The sequence below is a fragment of the Dama dama genome, chromosome 9 (genome assembly GCF_033118175.1).
Source record: "Dama dama isolate Ldn47 chromosome 9, ASM3311817v1, whole genome shotgun sequence".
Taxonomy (NCBI): Eukaryota; Metazoa; Chordata; class Mammalia; order Artiodactyla; family Cervidae; genus Dama; species Dama dama.
In genome coordinates this window covers 9,871,935-9,886,476 of record NC_083689.1, presented here as the reverse complement: position 1 = coordinate 9,886,476, position 14,542 = coordinate 9,871,935, and the positions used below count along the sequence as shown (strand labels likewise).

The 14,542-nt window shown below is 56.5% G+C and overlaps 1 protein-coding gene across 9 annotated transcripts in view; it reads left to right on the top strand.

Annotated features, from left to right (window-relative positions):
* Window positions 1–11,134, top strand: part of FCHO1 (FCH and mu domain containing endocytic adaptor 1) — a 30,035-nt gene extending 18,901 nt beyond the window's left edge. For all 9 annotated transcript variants that reach the window (XM_061149880.1, XM_061149883.1, XM_061149884.1 and 6 more), the window contains 18 exons: window positions 328–372; window positions 488–566; window positions 1,557–1,581; window positions 1,996–2,053; window positions 2,735–2,910; window positions 2,995–3,019; window positions 3,403–3,454; window positions 4,037–4,128; window positions 4,505–4,780; window positions 6,142–6,254; window positions 6,363–6,450; window positions 6,607–6,715; window positions 7,650–7,805; window positions 8,098–8,230; window positions 8,568–8,767; window positions 9,605–9,660; window positions 10,159–10,323; window positions 10,851–11,134. In XM_061149880.1, coding sequence (XP_061005863.1) covers window positions 328–372; window positions 488–566; window positions 1,557–1,581; window positions 1,996–2,053; window positions 2,735–2,910; window positions 2,995–3,019; window positions 3,403–3,454; window positions 4,037–4,128; window positions 4,505–4,780; window positions 6,142–6,254; window positions 6,363–6,450; window positions 6,607–6,715; window positions 7,650–7,805; window positions 8,098–8,230; window positions 8,568–8,767; window positions 9,605–9,660; window positions 10,159–10,323; window positions 10,851–10,873 — 1,871 coding nt within the window. In that variant the 3' untranslated portion in view covers window positions 10,874–11,134. The remainder of the gene's footprint in view (window positions 1–327; window positions 373–487; window positions 567–1,556; window positions 1,582–1,995; window positions 2,054–2,734; window positions 2,911–2,994; window positions 3,020–3,402; window positions 3,455–4,036; window positions 4,129–4,504; window positions 4,781–6,141; window positions 6,255–6,362; window positions 6,451–6,606; window positions 6,716–7,649; window positions 7,806–8,097; window positions 8,231–8,567; window positions 8,768–9,604; window positions 9,661–10,158; window positions 10,324–10,850) is intronic.
* The last annotated feature ends 3,408 nt before the right edge of the window (window positions 11,135–14,542 follow it).

Below are 14,542 nucleotides of genomic sequence, written 5' to 3'. Positions count from 1 at the left end.
CCTTGGGAGAGAGTCCCAGGGCCTCATCCTGGGACTTAAGGCTCAGCCCACTGCACTGACATTTATGATCCATCCTCTGACCCACCCAAGTTCTACCCAGAAATTCTGGAAGTAAAACTAGCTCAGGCAGTCCCTCCAGTCCATCCCAAGGTGGCGGCCATCCAAGGCAAGGCCAAGAACCCTTGGCCCATTCCACTCATGACTGTCTCAGAGACTGGTTCAGCATCTTGGCTCATGCCTTGGACCCCGCTCACCTTAAGCTCAGGTCCAGGTGCCACTGTGTGGCCAAAGGTATGTTGCTGAGTTTCTCAATTTTTTCTGTCTCAGGGCCTTTGGACTTTGAGGCATACAGAGCGGCTACCCTGCAGGAAGGCAAGTACGTCTGGGCCTGGATGCCCAGGCTGGACCATGGGGATGAGGGAAGCAGATCTGAGTGGGAAGGGGATCCCCACCCAGGGCTCATCTGCACCCCTTCGTCTGTTCTCAGCAATGAAACGTTTGCGTGGAGCCAAGGCCTTTCGCCTCCCAGGACTGAGCCGGCGGGAGCGGGAGCCACCTACAGCTGTGTGAGGAAGCACCCCCAGCCCCAGCCCTGGCCCAGACTACCCCAGGATCCCTCCTCACTCCTAGGCTCTCCCGGAAGTCCCCTGCTTAGGGTAGCCTAGGAGAATTTCTATTTCAGGCTAGCCCAGGATCCCCTCTACCCAGGCCAGCCCAGAAGCACTTCTGTCCAGCCTGGCTCAGTATTACCAATGCCCAAGCTAGTCCAGGGGGCTACCCAGATGGTACTAGTGGCAAAGAACCAGCCTGCCAATGCAGGAGACTTAAGAGACATGGGCTCAGCCCCTGGGTGGGGAAGATCCCCTGGAGGAGGGCATGGCAACCCACTCCAGTATTCTTGCCTGGAGAATCCCGTGGACAGAGGAGCCTGGCGGGCTACAGTCCATGGGGTCACAAAGAGTTGGACACGAGCGAAGTGACTTAGCACTCACACAAGCTCGTCCAGAATTCTCCTTTTGCCAAGACTAGACCAGGGGCGGCCTGTTCCAGACCCACCCAGATTTACCCCTGCCCTGGCTGGCCTGGGATTTCTCCCTGGCAGGGCTAGACTTGGTGTTTCTCCCATCTTATCTAGCCTGGTAATTCTACCTTTGTCAAGATGAGCCCAAGAGCCTCTCTGCCCAAACTAGTACTAAATTCTTCCCTATACCCATGGTCTCCCTGGCTAGCCCAGGGTTAGCCTTGCCCAGGCTAGCCCAGGATTCTTCTCTTTGGCAAGGCTGGCCCCGTTATTTCCCTGCCAAGGTGAGCCCTACATTCAGACTGATTTCCAAGTCCCTCCCCTTCCAAGCTGTTTGAGAATGCCCTGTATTCAGCTAACTGACTCACTGGCCCCAGCCCCAAGCTAGCTCCAAGGTTGCACCACCTGCAGGGCTGGCCCAGGACCACAGAGCCGCCCAGGGACTGCCGGCAGGTTCCGCATGTGGTGTTGGGGGCGGAGGGAAGGGCCAGCAGAGGTGGGGGAGCAGACACTGACATCTTCTTCTCATCCCCAGAGATCCCCTGGAGCCTGATTTAGGGGTGAGTGCCATGGGAGGGGCCGAGCCACGCTGCCCAGTGGGAGGGTTCCGGTCCTGCTTTTCTCCCCACTCCCATGCCTGGAAACCACGCCTGGAGCTCAAGGGGCTAGAGCTCACACAGCTTAGGGACCAGGTTCCTGTCGCACACGGGCTGCAAACCCCCATGGACAATGTGGGAGGGACCAATATCCTCCCTGCACTTCAATTTGCCCCTCAGGACAGGTAGTGGCGTGCTGTCTTCCTCTAAGAACCTGCCCACACGCTGCGGGAAGATAGTTACTGCCATTGGGGTTCTTTTTTGATCTGAGTCAGGGCCCAGAGGTGGGAAGCAGGCATGGCAGGGTGAGATGGGAGGTTTGGTCCCGGAGAGCCTAACTCATTGCTTGCTTGTCACCCCCCCCCCCCCCCCCCCCAGACTTGTCCAGAGGTGGATGAGGAAGGTTTCACCATCAGGCCTGATGTCACCCAGAACAATATCCTCCTGGTGCCCTCTGGGGGCAGTTGTTGGCACAGCAAGGACAAAGCTCCATCCACAGGGATCCACCCGCCATTAGCAACCCTCTCTGCGTACATCCTGGGTGGAGCCTCCAGTTGTGAAGCAAGCAGATTCAGATGCAGACACTCACCCTGAGGGGTCAGAGCTGAGCAAGAGAGAGAGAGAGGAGGGCTTGGTTATCGCAGAGGAGGGAGCAAAAGGGGCTTCCTGGAAGAGGTGGTCACGTGTTGGGGTTTAGCAGCTGAATAGTTTACTAATTAGGTCAGGGCATGCTTATATGAGGGGCTTCTCAGGTGGTGCTAGTGGTAAAGAAACTGCCTGCCAACGGAGGAGATGCGGGTTTGATCCCTGGGTCAGGAAGATCCCCTGGAGGAGGAAATGGCTACCCACTCCAGTATTTTTACCTGGGAAATCCCATGGCCCAGGAGCCTGCTGGGCTACATTCCATGGGGCTGTGAAGAGTCAGACACAACTGAATGACCGAGCCCACACCCATGCGTGTATGAAGGCTTGTGGGGAGAGGAGAACGGTGGTGTGGCAAGGGTGGCGAGTGATGAGAGGAAATGGTGCAGCACCTCAAAGGGGTACGGGCAGGAAGGGACGGATTTGAGGGCCGACTGGCGGGGACACCAGTGTTGGCGCCTTGACTGCAGTGCACGCACAGAGCCCACCCACCTCTCGTCCAGCGACTCCGACTTTGATGACGAGGAGCCCCGCAAGATCTACGTGCACATCAAGCCTGCCTCAGCCCGGGCCCCGCCCTGCAGCCCCAAGGCAGCTGCGGCCCAGCTCAAGGCCACAGCCGGCAGCCTCATCCTCCCGCCTGGCCCCGGGGTGAGGCGTGGGGAGATGCCATGCGTGGGGCAGGGGGCGCTGGCTGAATGCCCCCCCGACCTGATGCCACCTCTTTGTCCACAGGGCACCATGAAACGCCATTCTTCACGTGAGTAGTCTCTTGAGGGGTCTTCAGTTTGACAAGAGGCATGTGGAAGGGAGACTGGACCTGGAATGTGGGTGTGGGTTTGAGTCCCAGCTCTGCTGTGTGTGACTTGGGGCAAGCTGCTTGCCCACTCTGATCTCACTCTCCTTTAATGACCTGGGGTCATTCGTTACGAGAATTAAATGAGAGCCCAAGGGGACCGCCGAGGCCAGGAGAGAAGCCAAACACTGGAGACAAGTTGGCTCAGGTTCAAACCCCTCTCTGCCTGATCTGCTGGTCGCTTTGGGCGGCTGACTGGCAGCCCCAAGCCTCGGTCTCCTGGTCTGTGGGGCGGGAAGCCGTGCAGGCCTGGCGACGGGAAGGCCCAGGAGGTCCATCTCTCACAGGGGACCCTGCCGGGAGACCACAGAGGCCTCTATCCGCCCCCAGGGCCAGCAGGTGGGTGCCATGGGGGTGGGGCATTGGGCCCACACGGGTGGGCAGGTGGGTGGCCCGTCCCTGACCCCACCTCTTCCTCCTCATCCCCTGCTGCCTCCCCAGGTCTCTGACTCCCCTTCTTTCACCCTGGCAGGGAGTTAAGGACGTGCCGTTTTTGGGGGACCACTTAGTCATTCGTTTGGTGAACATTTATTGGGTGCTTGTGTGTACTCCTGCTGTTCTGGGTTCCAAAGATAAATGATAGATAGATCCTCCTCGGAGTCACATTCTAGTGGCTCAGATTTTTTAAGTAGTAAGTACATTAGAGCATATCTGATGCTTCGAAGTGCTGTGCAGAAACTAAAATAGGGAATGTGATGGGAAATAGGACTGAGTGCCTTTAGTTGGGGCCCTGGTGGAGGGGTAGCAGGAGAGGGGGGAGGGCCTTGAGCTGACTCCTGAAGAGGAGCAGGATGTGGCTGTTGGGAGATTTGGGGGAACAGAGCTCAAGACCAAAACCAGGGTATGCCAAGGTCCTGAAGTGGAAGGGAGGAAGCGTGGAAGTGATAGAACGCACCCCGCCTGTCCAATCCGTGTCCCCAGCTGTGCGGAGAAGCTGCAGTCGGATGAGCAGGTTTCCAAGAACCTCTTTGGGCCCACCCTAGAGTCCGCCTTGGACCACGAAGATTTTACAGGTGATGGGGGTGGGGCTTCGGGGCATGGGCGTGGCCACAGGAGGGTGGGTGGGGCCACTACAAGAGTAGGAGGCTCGGGTAGGAGGGACGGTGGGATGGGTTGGAGGGAGGAGGTGGGGATCCTTTGTGGGTCAAAGGGAGGGTGGGCGAGGCCACAGCCGGAATGGGCGGAGCTGGCTAGAAGGTGCGGCCTTTGTGGGAGTGGGATGACAATAGTGGATGGGCGGGGCATCAGTAGAGATGGACAAGGCCTGCTGAGGAGGACAAGACATTGAATGGGGGCGGACCATCCTCAGCATGGGCGTGGCCTGCGGGAGGATTGACAGGACTCCGTATGAGTGGGGTCTGGAGCTGGCGGCCCCCTTCCCTCCCCCAGGCTCTAGCAGCCTCGGCTTCACCTCCAGCCCCTCGCCTTTCTCCTCCTCGTCTCCCGAGAACGTGGAGGACTCCGGACTGGACTCACCATCCCACGCCGCACCGGGTCCCTCCCCGGATTCCTGGGTCCCCCGCCCCGGCACCCCACAGAGCCCACCTACTTGTAGGGTGTCACCCCCAGAATCGAGGGGCACACAGTCCCTGCTGCCATCAGACTCGCCACAGCCCCTTGCAGCCTCCCCGAGCCCCTGGGGGCCAGAGGCTGTGGCTGGAGGAGGTGAGTCCCTCTACCCCTGGTCTGAGAGTTTTCTGAGCCTTGGGGGATGAGAGAGTTCCTAATGTGGCCAGGGCCTGAACAGGGTGTTGAGAGATACAGCCGGGATGCAGGCAGGCAGAAACCCTAATCCCTGCAGGGACATTAATGAGATGGATGTTGAACAAGGCAGGAGGTGACAGGTGCCTGGTGACAGCCCTGGAGGGAGGGGCTGTGAGCAGAGAGGGTGAAACCTGCTGGGGTTACAGGCTCTCTGACCACTTGGTCGCTGAGGATGGGAGGTGACCAGGGAGGTGAGTCCAGGTAAGCGGTGATGGGGTGACAGTGGGGAGAAGCTGCCGGTGGACATGGGGCCCAGAGAAAAGAGGAATCAGGGTGGAGGGCCTGAGAGCAACTGAAAAGAGAGGGAGGGGCAGAAAGAGCAGGAAGGATGGGGCGGAAGAAGCTGGGGTGGGGGTGTGTCAAGGCTGGGAGGGAGGAGGGGATTGGGTGTGAGTTGGCTTCTGGGGCCTCAGAGGGACTGTGGGCGGTGGCCACATGAAATCCCCAGCAGTGGAGGTAGAGGGTACCGTCCTTGGTGTAAAGAAACAGCCTGGTTGGAACTGGTTCACGGGAGGGCTCAGGGGAGTGAGTGTAGACCACAAGTGTAGACAGATGAAGTTGTCCGAGGTTTATTGTAGAATTAAGGTTCTCAACTGGGCTGGTTCTGCCCCCTTATTCCCCGGGCACACTTGGCAACAGCATCACTGATGCTTGGTTGTCACCACTTGGGGGCAGGGTACACCTGACGTTTGCGGGGTGGAGGCCAGGGAGGAAGACAGCCCCACCATAGCAAAGGCTTTGACCCTGTTGAGAACCTTGGGATAGACAGCATAGTCTGGGGTATAGGTGGGCAAGTAAGCATTTATAGATGGAGCAAAGCAGGAATGCTAGGGAAGTGGGGGAGCAAGGGGAACTGAGGTGTTACACCAAGATTAAATTAGAAGGGTGTGACTCGGACACTGGCCAGGCTGGAAGACCCTCTCAGAGAGGATGAAGGTCATAGAATTGCCAAATGTTGGATAAAAGGTCTCTGCCAAATCCCCCCACTTGCAACAGTGTGCCTGCCTTCTGAACATCCAGCCCTTGTTTGCATACCTCCAGCAATGGGGAGCTCACCCCTATTGAGCCAGCAGTCTTGTGTCTGGGAGACTCAGGGTTGCATATGCTGTCTCCAGTCCTGTCCAGCACCTTCTCTGCAGCCCTAGGACTTCTGACCATCAGGGGGTTCCCCCCTGTAAGCCCGATTCTCAGACTGGGGCTGAATTCTGCCGAGAGGCCCAGACAGCAGCTGAGCCGTGTCTGTTCTTATGCTTGTTCCCCAGACTTGATGCCTGTACCTGCTGACCTTGCAGTCAGGGAGGGTCTGGCAGCCCCATCCCGGAGACCGCGCTCCAGGAAGACATCCTGTCCCCTCATGCGCAGCAATGGGGACCTGGTAGGGTTGGGGGGAGCAGGAGCTGGGCTGGGGGGGTCGCCTCCAGGGTCGGCATCAGGGCACTTCTGCCAGGGTGTTCACAGGCTGGCTTATCTTCTTCCCTTCCAGTCTCGTTCTCTGAGCCCCTCCCCACTGGGCTCTTCAGCTCCCAGCTCCATCCCTGAGCGGCCCAGCTTCGCGTCCCAGACAGGACATGGTACGTGGGTCCTCCCTGGGCTTCAGGTTCACCTTCCCCAGTCCGGGTGGGTGGCCAAGTGATACAATGGAGGCTTTGTCGCAGAGGGCGGGGGTTCGGGAGCCTGGGACCTGTGCTCACTCTGTCTGTCGCCCATTCCCTCCCTGCCACCCCCAGGAGTCTCCCGGGGTCCCAGCCCTGTGGTCCTGGGCTCCCAGGATGCCCTGCCCGTGGCCACTGCCTTCACTGAGTACGTCCACGCCTACTTCCGTGGCCACAGCCCCAGGTACACAGGGGTGGGGCAGATGGTGACAAGCAAACAGGGCTTCCTGGGAGCTGTGCATCTGGGTTCCAGCAGGGCCAGCGTCCAGGGGGGTTTCATGATCTGCTTTACCATGGAACAGCCTCGAACATGGAGCTGAACAACTAGGCCCATCCTGAGAGCAATAGGAACCACAGAGGGCATTTGAACAGGGCTAAGGCATTGATGTGGGCTTCCCAGGTGGCTCAGTGGTAAAGAATCCGCCTGCCAAGCAGGAGATTCAGGTTCCCTGTGTCGGGAAGATCCCCTGGAGAAGGAAATGGCAACTCACTCCAGTATTCTTGCCTGGAAAATCCCATGGACAGAGGAGCCTGGCGGGCTACAGTCCATGGGGATGCAAAGAGTCGGACATGACTTAATGACTGAGCAGGTGCACACACACAGGCAGGCAGACAAGGCACTGATGTAGCTCTGGTTTAGAGGAGCTCCTCCGAGGCTGCTGTGGGCATCAAACGGAAGGGAGCAAGACCAGAGGCCAGCCACAGAGCGGGAAAGGGAAGGGTGAATTGAGGGACCAGGGATAATCTGGGGGGCATGCCCAGCTGAAGACACCATAAGACCAAGCCACAAGGAGGAGGAGAGTATCAGACCCAAAACCCAAGCTGAGGACTGAATGTTTTGCTTTGAGCTTCCTGGTGGCCTAGGGGAAAAGAGAAGTGGGGAAGGGAGTGTCCCTGTCTCCTTCAGCTCATTGTGGATTCTTCCTGGTGTCCAGATTGCTGTCCAGGCAGGGACACAGGGGAGGCAGCTGGGGCTGGGATGCCGCCGTGGTCAGGGCCTTGCTGATTCTGATGGACCTGGTGAGCCTCAGGCTACAGTGGAGCTAGGAGCGAGGGGAGGATGAGGGGCCTGGTAGAGCCCTAAGCCAATGCCCAGTTTCTTCAACTCCCCCCACTAGCTGCCTGGCTCGAGTAACTGGGGAGCTGACCATGACCTTCCCTGCCGGCATCGTGCGTGTGTTCAGTGGGACGCCACCCCCTCCCGTCCTCAGCTTCCGCCTCGTGCATACAGCCCCCATTGAGCACTTCCAGCCCAATGCTGACCTGCTCTTCAGGTACCGTTAGAGGAAGGGGTGCAAAGTTAGGTGGTACCAGGGGCTGGTGGAGGCTAGGCGCTCCCCGGCTCTGAATTTCTGTTCTGCCTCCTGGGATTTGCTGTGTGACCTTGGGCAAGTCACTCTCCCTCTCCGAAACTCACTTTCCTTACCTCTTTTGCTTCCCGCCACCCCCCTTTCCTGGGAGTTACACTTTACTGGTCCCAAGGTTAGCCTGGGAATCTGCATCTTTAGGAAGCCTTTGGTGTAGGCATCTCCCAAGGGTTGGGATGATTATTCTTGGTCTCTGCAGTGACCCTTCCCAGAGTGACCCGGAGACCAAAGACTTCTGGCTCAACATGGCGACTCTGACCGAGACTCTGCAGCGCCAGGCAGAGCAGAACCCAGCTGCCTCCTACTACAATGTGGTGCTTCTGCGGTACCAGGTGGGCCAGGTGGATGGGGTGGGGCAGTGTAAGGGGGCCAGGACTTTGCTGGTGCAGACGGCTGCATTTTGCAAATTAGAAGGGGCCTTTTCCCAGGGCCTGTTGGAATGAGGTACTCTACTGCCCTCTGCTGGACATGCCATGTAATACAACCTCTCATCAACAAAGAGCTCCCTTGGGGTATCAATCGGGAGCCCCTTGGGTGTCACAGGCAGTGCAGAATCAGGTCATTTGAATGGTGGGTGGCATGGCAGGGGCGGCATGGCTGGACAGTGTGCAGTGTGGCAGGACAGGGCAGCTCAAGCCACATCCTCTCTCCTGTTCTTGCTCCCCCTAGTTCTCCCGCCCCGGTCCCCAGTCCATGCCTCTGCAGCTGAGCGCCCACTGGCAGTGTGGGCCGACCCTCACTCAGGTCTCGGTGGAGTACAGCTACCAACCCGGTGCCACAGCTGTGCCCACGCCGCTCACCAATGTCCAGATCCTGCTGCCCGTGGGGGAACCTGTGACCAATGTCCGCCTGCAGCCGGCTGCCACCTGGTGAGGGCGAGCGGGAGGCGGGGGAGGCTCAGAACCTAGTAGACCTCCCTCCGATGCAGCATCTGATGGGTCCACCATAGGCCTGATCATTCACTGTGGGCTGCCCTTGCTCGGGGACTTCCCAAAGAGGCTTGGGGTTAAAGAATCCATCCACCAGTGCAAGGAGACGCAGGAGACATGGATTCAGTCCCTGGGTCAGGAAGATCCCCTGGAGGAGGAAATGGCAGCCCACTCCAGTATTCTTGCCTGGAGAATCCCCATGGACAGGGGAGCCTGCGGGCTACATTCCATGGGGTCGCAAAGCGTCAGAGAGGACTGGAGCGACTGAACGCGCATGCACGTGCCTTGCTTGGAGCTAAGGGCAATATCATTAACAAAAGTAATGTCTGACACCAAAAGCTTCCTACATGTCAGGCTTGTTCTACATCTCTGCATACACTGACTGGCTCGGGGCTTTTAAAATCCCCTGAAGGGTGGACCACCATCATCCCCACTTACGGAGGGGGAGCTGAGGTATACCGAGGCAAAGTCACTTACCGGAGGTTACACCAGGATGTGAACCAGCCACCCACTCATGGCCCCCGGGGTTTTGAGTCACTGTACAACATTGCCTTTGTTTTGTACAAAAGGTAGAACCTACAACCAAAAAACCAAATTTATAGGACCGAATGCATCACCTAAAAGTGCTGCAAGGCTGAGGAGCCTTCAGGAACCAGCTGCTCCACACCCCTGCCCCCCTTTTCACACATGGGGAAACGGAGGCCAGGGAGGGGAGCTGGGACCCTGGGCTCTGAATGTCTTTTCTGGGAAAGACCTGACCTGATCTCTTGATGCCAGGAACCTGGAGGAGAAGCGGCTCCTATGGAAGCTTCCAGATGTGTCTGAGGCAGGGGGTGAGTTATGGTTGTACATAAGGGCTTGGAGGTCTCAAATGGGAAAGGCTTATTTAAACTAGGGGAGAGGGAATTCCCTGGCAGTCTAGTGGCTAGGACTTCACACTTTCACTGCTGAGCGCTGGGGTTTGATTCCTGGTTGGGGAACTAAGATCCAGTAAGCCATGGGAGGCAGCTAAAACTGTTTTGTAAATAAACTAGGGGAGAACTAGGGATGTGCTGGAGACAGGGAAGTGTAGGCGTCAAGGAAAGCTTAAAAGGGTTTTGACAAAGTGGGAAGAGAGGGCATCCCAGGGCAGGGGTGCAGGAAGTGCAAAGGCCCTGAGGCAGAATTCTTTGCAAACCACACACAACCCCAGCAGGACCGCAAGGAAGGGTGCCGGACACAGGAAGGGAACAGAGCCCCAGATCAAAGGGCTTGGGGGTAGGGTGAGGAGGAGCCCAGGTCAAGGAGGGCTGGGGTCGGGAAAGGGCCCCGCTGACCTCAGGCCTCCCCAGGCTCTGGCCGCCTGTCTGCCAGCTGGGAGCCATGCTCTGGGCCCAGCACACCCAGCCCTGTGGCTGCTCAGTTCACCAGCGAGGGGGCCACTCTGTCCGGCGTGGACCTGGAGCTGGTGGGGAGTGGCTACCGCATGTCACTGGTAAAGAGGAGGTTCGCCACAGGTATGCCCGTGCCCTGCCACTGCGCATCCCCGGAGCCAGGACCAGGCCCGGCTCTGAGTCCCACTCATTGCTTCTGCTAGGATGCAGGGGGAGGGGAGACATTTAGGGTGTTTGGAAAAGACAGGTGGGTGTTGGGGCCTGGAGACCCAAGATGGGGGGTACGGGTCAGAGCCCCAGTGAAAGGGATCAAGAAGTATCCTCTGTGGGACTTCCCTGACGGTCCAATGGTTAAGACGCCATGCTTCCACTGCAAGCGGCATGGATTCGAGCCCTAGTCAGAGAACACATGCTCAGAGCAGCCAAAAAAGAAAGAAAAAAAGAAGTGTTTCCTGGCTGGCTGGCGTCCTTGCAAGAACCCAAGGCAGGGAGCCGGAAGCCCCACTAGTGCATCCACCCCCACCCCCATCCCATGCTTCTGTCCCCACAAGCGGCTGCTGGGGTCCATGAGACAGTGGGAACAGTGAGTTACAGGGGTGTTTGGGAGAGCTTAGGGGATCCCTTCTCCCCTCACCACTCTATCTCCACAGGGAAGTACCTGGTGAGCTGTTAAGCCCACAGAAGCTGACCAGTGTTGCTGGCCCCAGCTCTGCACTGCACCCTGGTGCTCGCTGACTGCTTCCTGCCCTCCTGCTGGACCTGGGGGCTCCCCATCTGGCCTCCCCTGAGGCCCTGACTCCATGGAGAGGATCCCCATACTCAACTTGGCTGAGCCTGAGATCCACTCCTGCTCACGCCAACCCCCATGCAGGTCCTCGACCTTTTGATGTTCTTTACATAAACACTCTATTTTCTAATAAAATAAATAACAAGACTTTTCCTGCACCAGGAAGTTTCCTTCACACTTCCAGAGAGGAGAGGAAGAAAAGACGGATGGGTAGGAGAGATCTAAAGTTCCTAATGATCTTACCACCACCCCCTCCACCCTTATCTAGCTAGTGCAGGGTGATATTGAGGGGGGGGGGGGGGAAAGCCAGATATGAACACCCCCAACCCCATGGACACCTCCAGTCCTGTGGGCTGGTGAAAGAGAACACACACTAGAGGAACTTAGAGCAGGATGCCAGAAAGACTTCCTAAGCAGAGGGCATTATAAATGGGGCTTTGAGGTTTGAGTAGAAAACTTCTACTCATATGAGTTGAATCATATGAGTTGGCATCCCAAGGGGAGGACACAGGAGGTGCAAAGACCTCGAGGCAGGATTCCTTTGCAAACCACACACAGCGCTGTGGGACCAAAGGAAAACGGTGCAAAAAGCAATTAGTATGAGGAAGCGAATAGCCCACCAACACTGACTGAGGACTTACAGTCACCTAGGACTTACAGCCACCTACAGCTATGAGCAAGACAAAGCTCTTGAAAGCCGTGAGGCTGTGAAGCTGAAAAGACAGGGCTTAGAGCCAGTGGCTGTGTGACTGAGCCAATAACTTGAGCTCCCCAGGCCTCATCTGTAACCTACCTCATTAGGTGCTTGTGAGGAGGTCACATACTTTGAAGAGTGCCTAGTATAGAGTAAGTACTCCAGAAGTCCTGGTATTTTCTTATTTACTGGGGGTCCCTGGGTGGAAGGTGGGGACCTAAGAGCAGGTGGGCAAGGGGTGGCCTGAGGGAGGGCCAGGACAAGTGAGGTAGCCAGCATACTGTGCTGAGGAGCAGGTCTGAGATTGATGGAAAGTCCTGGGTCCTGGTGGACACGTGGGGATCCTGGGTACATGACTCAAGGCCATGGAGATCCCAGGGATCGCACCAGCGCACATACTTTGCTGCCTCCAGCGGGACTTTAGAGCCAGTGCTGGTGGGTCCTTCCCCTCACAGGCCCTCGGCTCCTCGGCTACAAGTTCATAGCCCACACTCACCCTAGGTTCCCTGAGTTCATGAGCCCCATAAATATGCTAGATCAAATGTCAGAGCCTATGGGATTGTCCCCTCCCTCCAAGTCTTTGCACGCGTGCATCCATGAGTATGCGTATTCTCAGTGGCTTTGAGCCCTCCAAAACAGTCCCTTTGCTACCCCTGTATGGCTGAAAGGCTAGGGTGCCACGTCCACGCTGTGGACCAGAGCATGAGGAAACACTGGTGTTTATCACAGCTCTGAGCATTTGCTGGGTTTGGGTTCTGGCCCATCTGATAAGAAGCAGGAAAATGCTACCTCCTGGTGGTTTTCATTTGCTTTCCTTGGGTCACAAGTGAGGCTGGGCAACCTTTAAATCACATCAGGCATTTCTGGGTACGGCCTCTTAAGTGCCCGGACATCCAGAACCGGTGTGACAGGTGCCTATGTGGGAGGGTGAGTCCCAGGAGGGAAGGTGGGATCCCCATTTAACTGGACAACCCCAGGCAGGCAGCCCTGTCATTTGATGGTTTACAGTGCCCTGGGCTCCTACACCTTGGAGGCCTCCAGACACAAAGCAATTAGGTAACCAGCCAGAGGCCACCCCCAGTAGCTGAATGGCCTGACATATATTATTTTTTAATTGAGGTGACATTCACATAACAGAAAATTAATGATTTAAACAATTCAGGGACTTTCCTGATGGTCCAGTGGCTAAAACACAGTGCTCCCAATGCAGGGGCCTGAGAACTAGATCCCACATGTCACAGTGAAAAGTTCCCTCCTGCAGCCAAATAAATAGATAAAACAATATGTATTTTTAAATACAAAAGAATTTAGTGCCATATAGCACAACCACTATGTTGTCAACTGTCCACTCTAATTCTAGAACATTCCGATCACCCCAAAAGGAAACCCATTCCCATTAGCTGCCACTCCCCATTCCCTCCAGGCCCTGGTACCTACTAATCTGCTTTCTGACTCTAGAGACTTGCCTGTTCTGGACATTTCATATAAGTGGGTTCATACATGATGTGGTCTTTCCAGCCCGGCTTCTTTCACTCAGCATAGTTTTCATTGTAGCATGTGTCACTGCTTTCTTCTTTGTTATGGTTGAATAATATTCCAGATTGTTTTCATCCACTCATCCTTTCATGGACACAGGTTGTCTCCACCTTTTGGTGATTGCCTTGTGCTACTATAAACATGGTGCACACCTGTTTGAACACCTGTTTTTTTTATTTTTTGGGGGGTGGATACCTAGGAGTGGAATTAAATTCCTGGGTCATATGATAATTCTAGTCTGTTCTTGAAACCAAGCCCTCCAGCTCCACGATTCTACCCTGAAAGGTTTTGAATCCACCCTGGCTGTAATAGGAGATTCCAACTTCCTACCAGGCAGGACCTCAGTTTTCACGTTGCCAGCTGGGCTGGGCGAGCCTGGTCAGCTCCCAGGGCCTGCACATTTGGGGAGGGGCGGATTGGGATGACACAGGAAGGGGGCCCTTGCCTGATGTGGAGGGGGATGGGCAGAGGCACACCCACCAGATCTGCTGTCTGATCAAGCTCTCCTACCCGGCTCTTGTGGAGAAGGAAATGGCAACCCACTCCAGTATTATTGCCTGGAGAATCTCCTGGACTGAGGGACATGGGGGACAGCTTTCCGGGGGGTCGCAAACAGTCAGACAGGACTAAAGCTAAGGCGACTGAGCACGCACACACACATGGGGCTTGTGAACGCAGGAAATCCGCGGGGGCCCCATCCAGTAAAAAAGGAACTTTAAACCAGGAAACTTCAACGGCTTCCACAGTTCCGAGGTTTGTCATTGTGAGAAAGTGCAAGAGCCAGGGTTTCTGTGGCCCGAAAGTGTTAATCGCTCAGTCGTGTCCGACTCTTTGCGACCCCATGGACCGAAGCCCACCAGGCTCCTCTGTCCAAGGACTTCTCCAGGCAAGAATACCAGAGTGGGCAGCCGTTTCCCTTCTCCAGGAGATCTTCCCGACCCAGGGATCTGAGGCCTGAAATGCCCCCATTTGAGGCAGACATTTAACGTCATCGCTCTTCAACGCCCGCAGAGTAGCTCATGCAGTTGCTCTGTGCTGACCTTGCCCCCCAGATCTGTCCCAGCTGGACGAGCCCTGGTGTAGTTCCTCCACTTTACAGATGAGGAAGCTGAAGTGCAGCCAGGACCTGCTCCTCCTCCTCCTAGGGAGGAAATCTCGATGGGGGAGGAAGCAGAGGATGGCCTGAACCACCACCTGGCTTACAGCTGTGGACCTGCAGCTCTCCACCGCAACCCGACTCCTCTAATGTACCAACACCAGAAAGTTCTAGACACTCAAACGCAGCACAGGCAGGGTTCGAATCTTGGCCAGCCCCAACTCAAGAA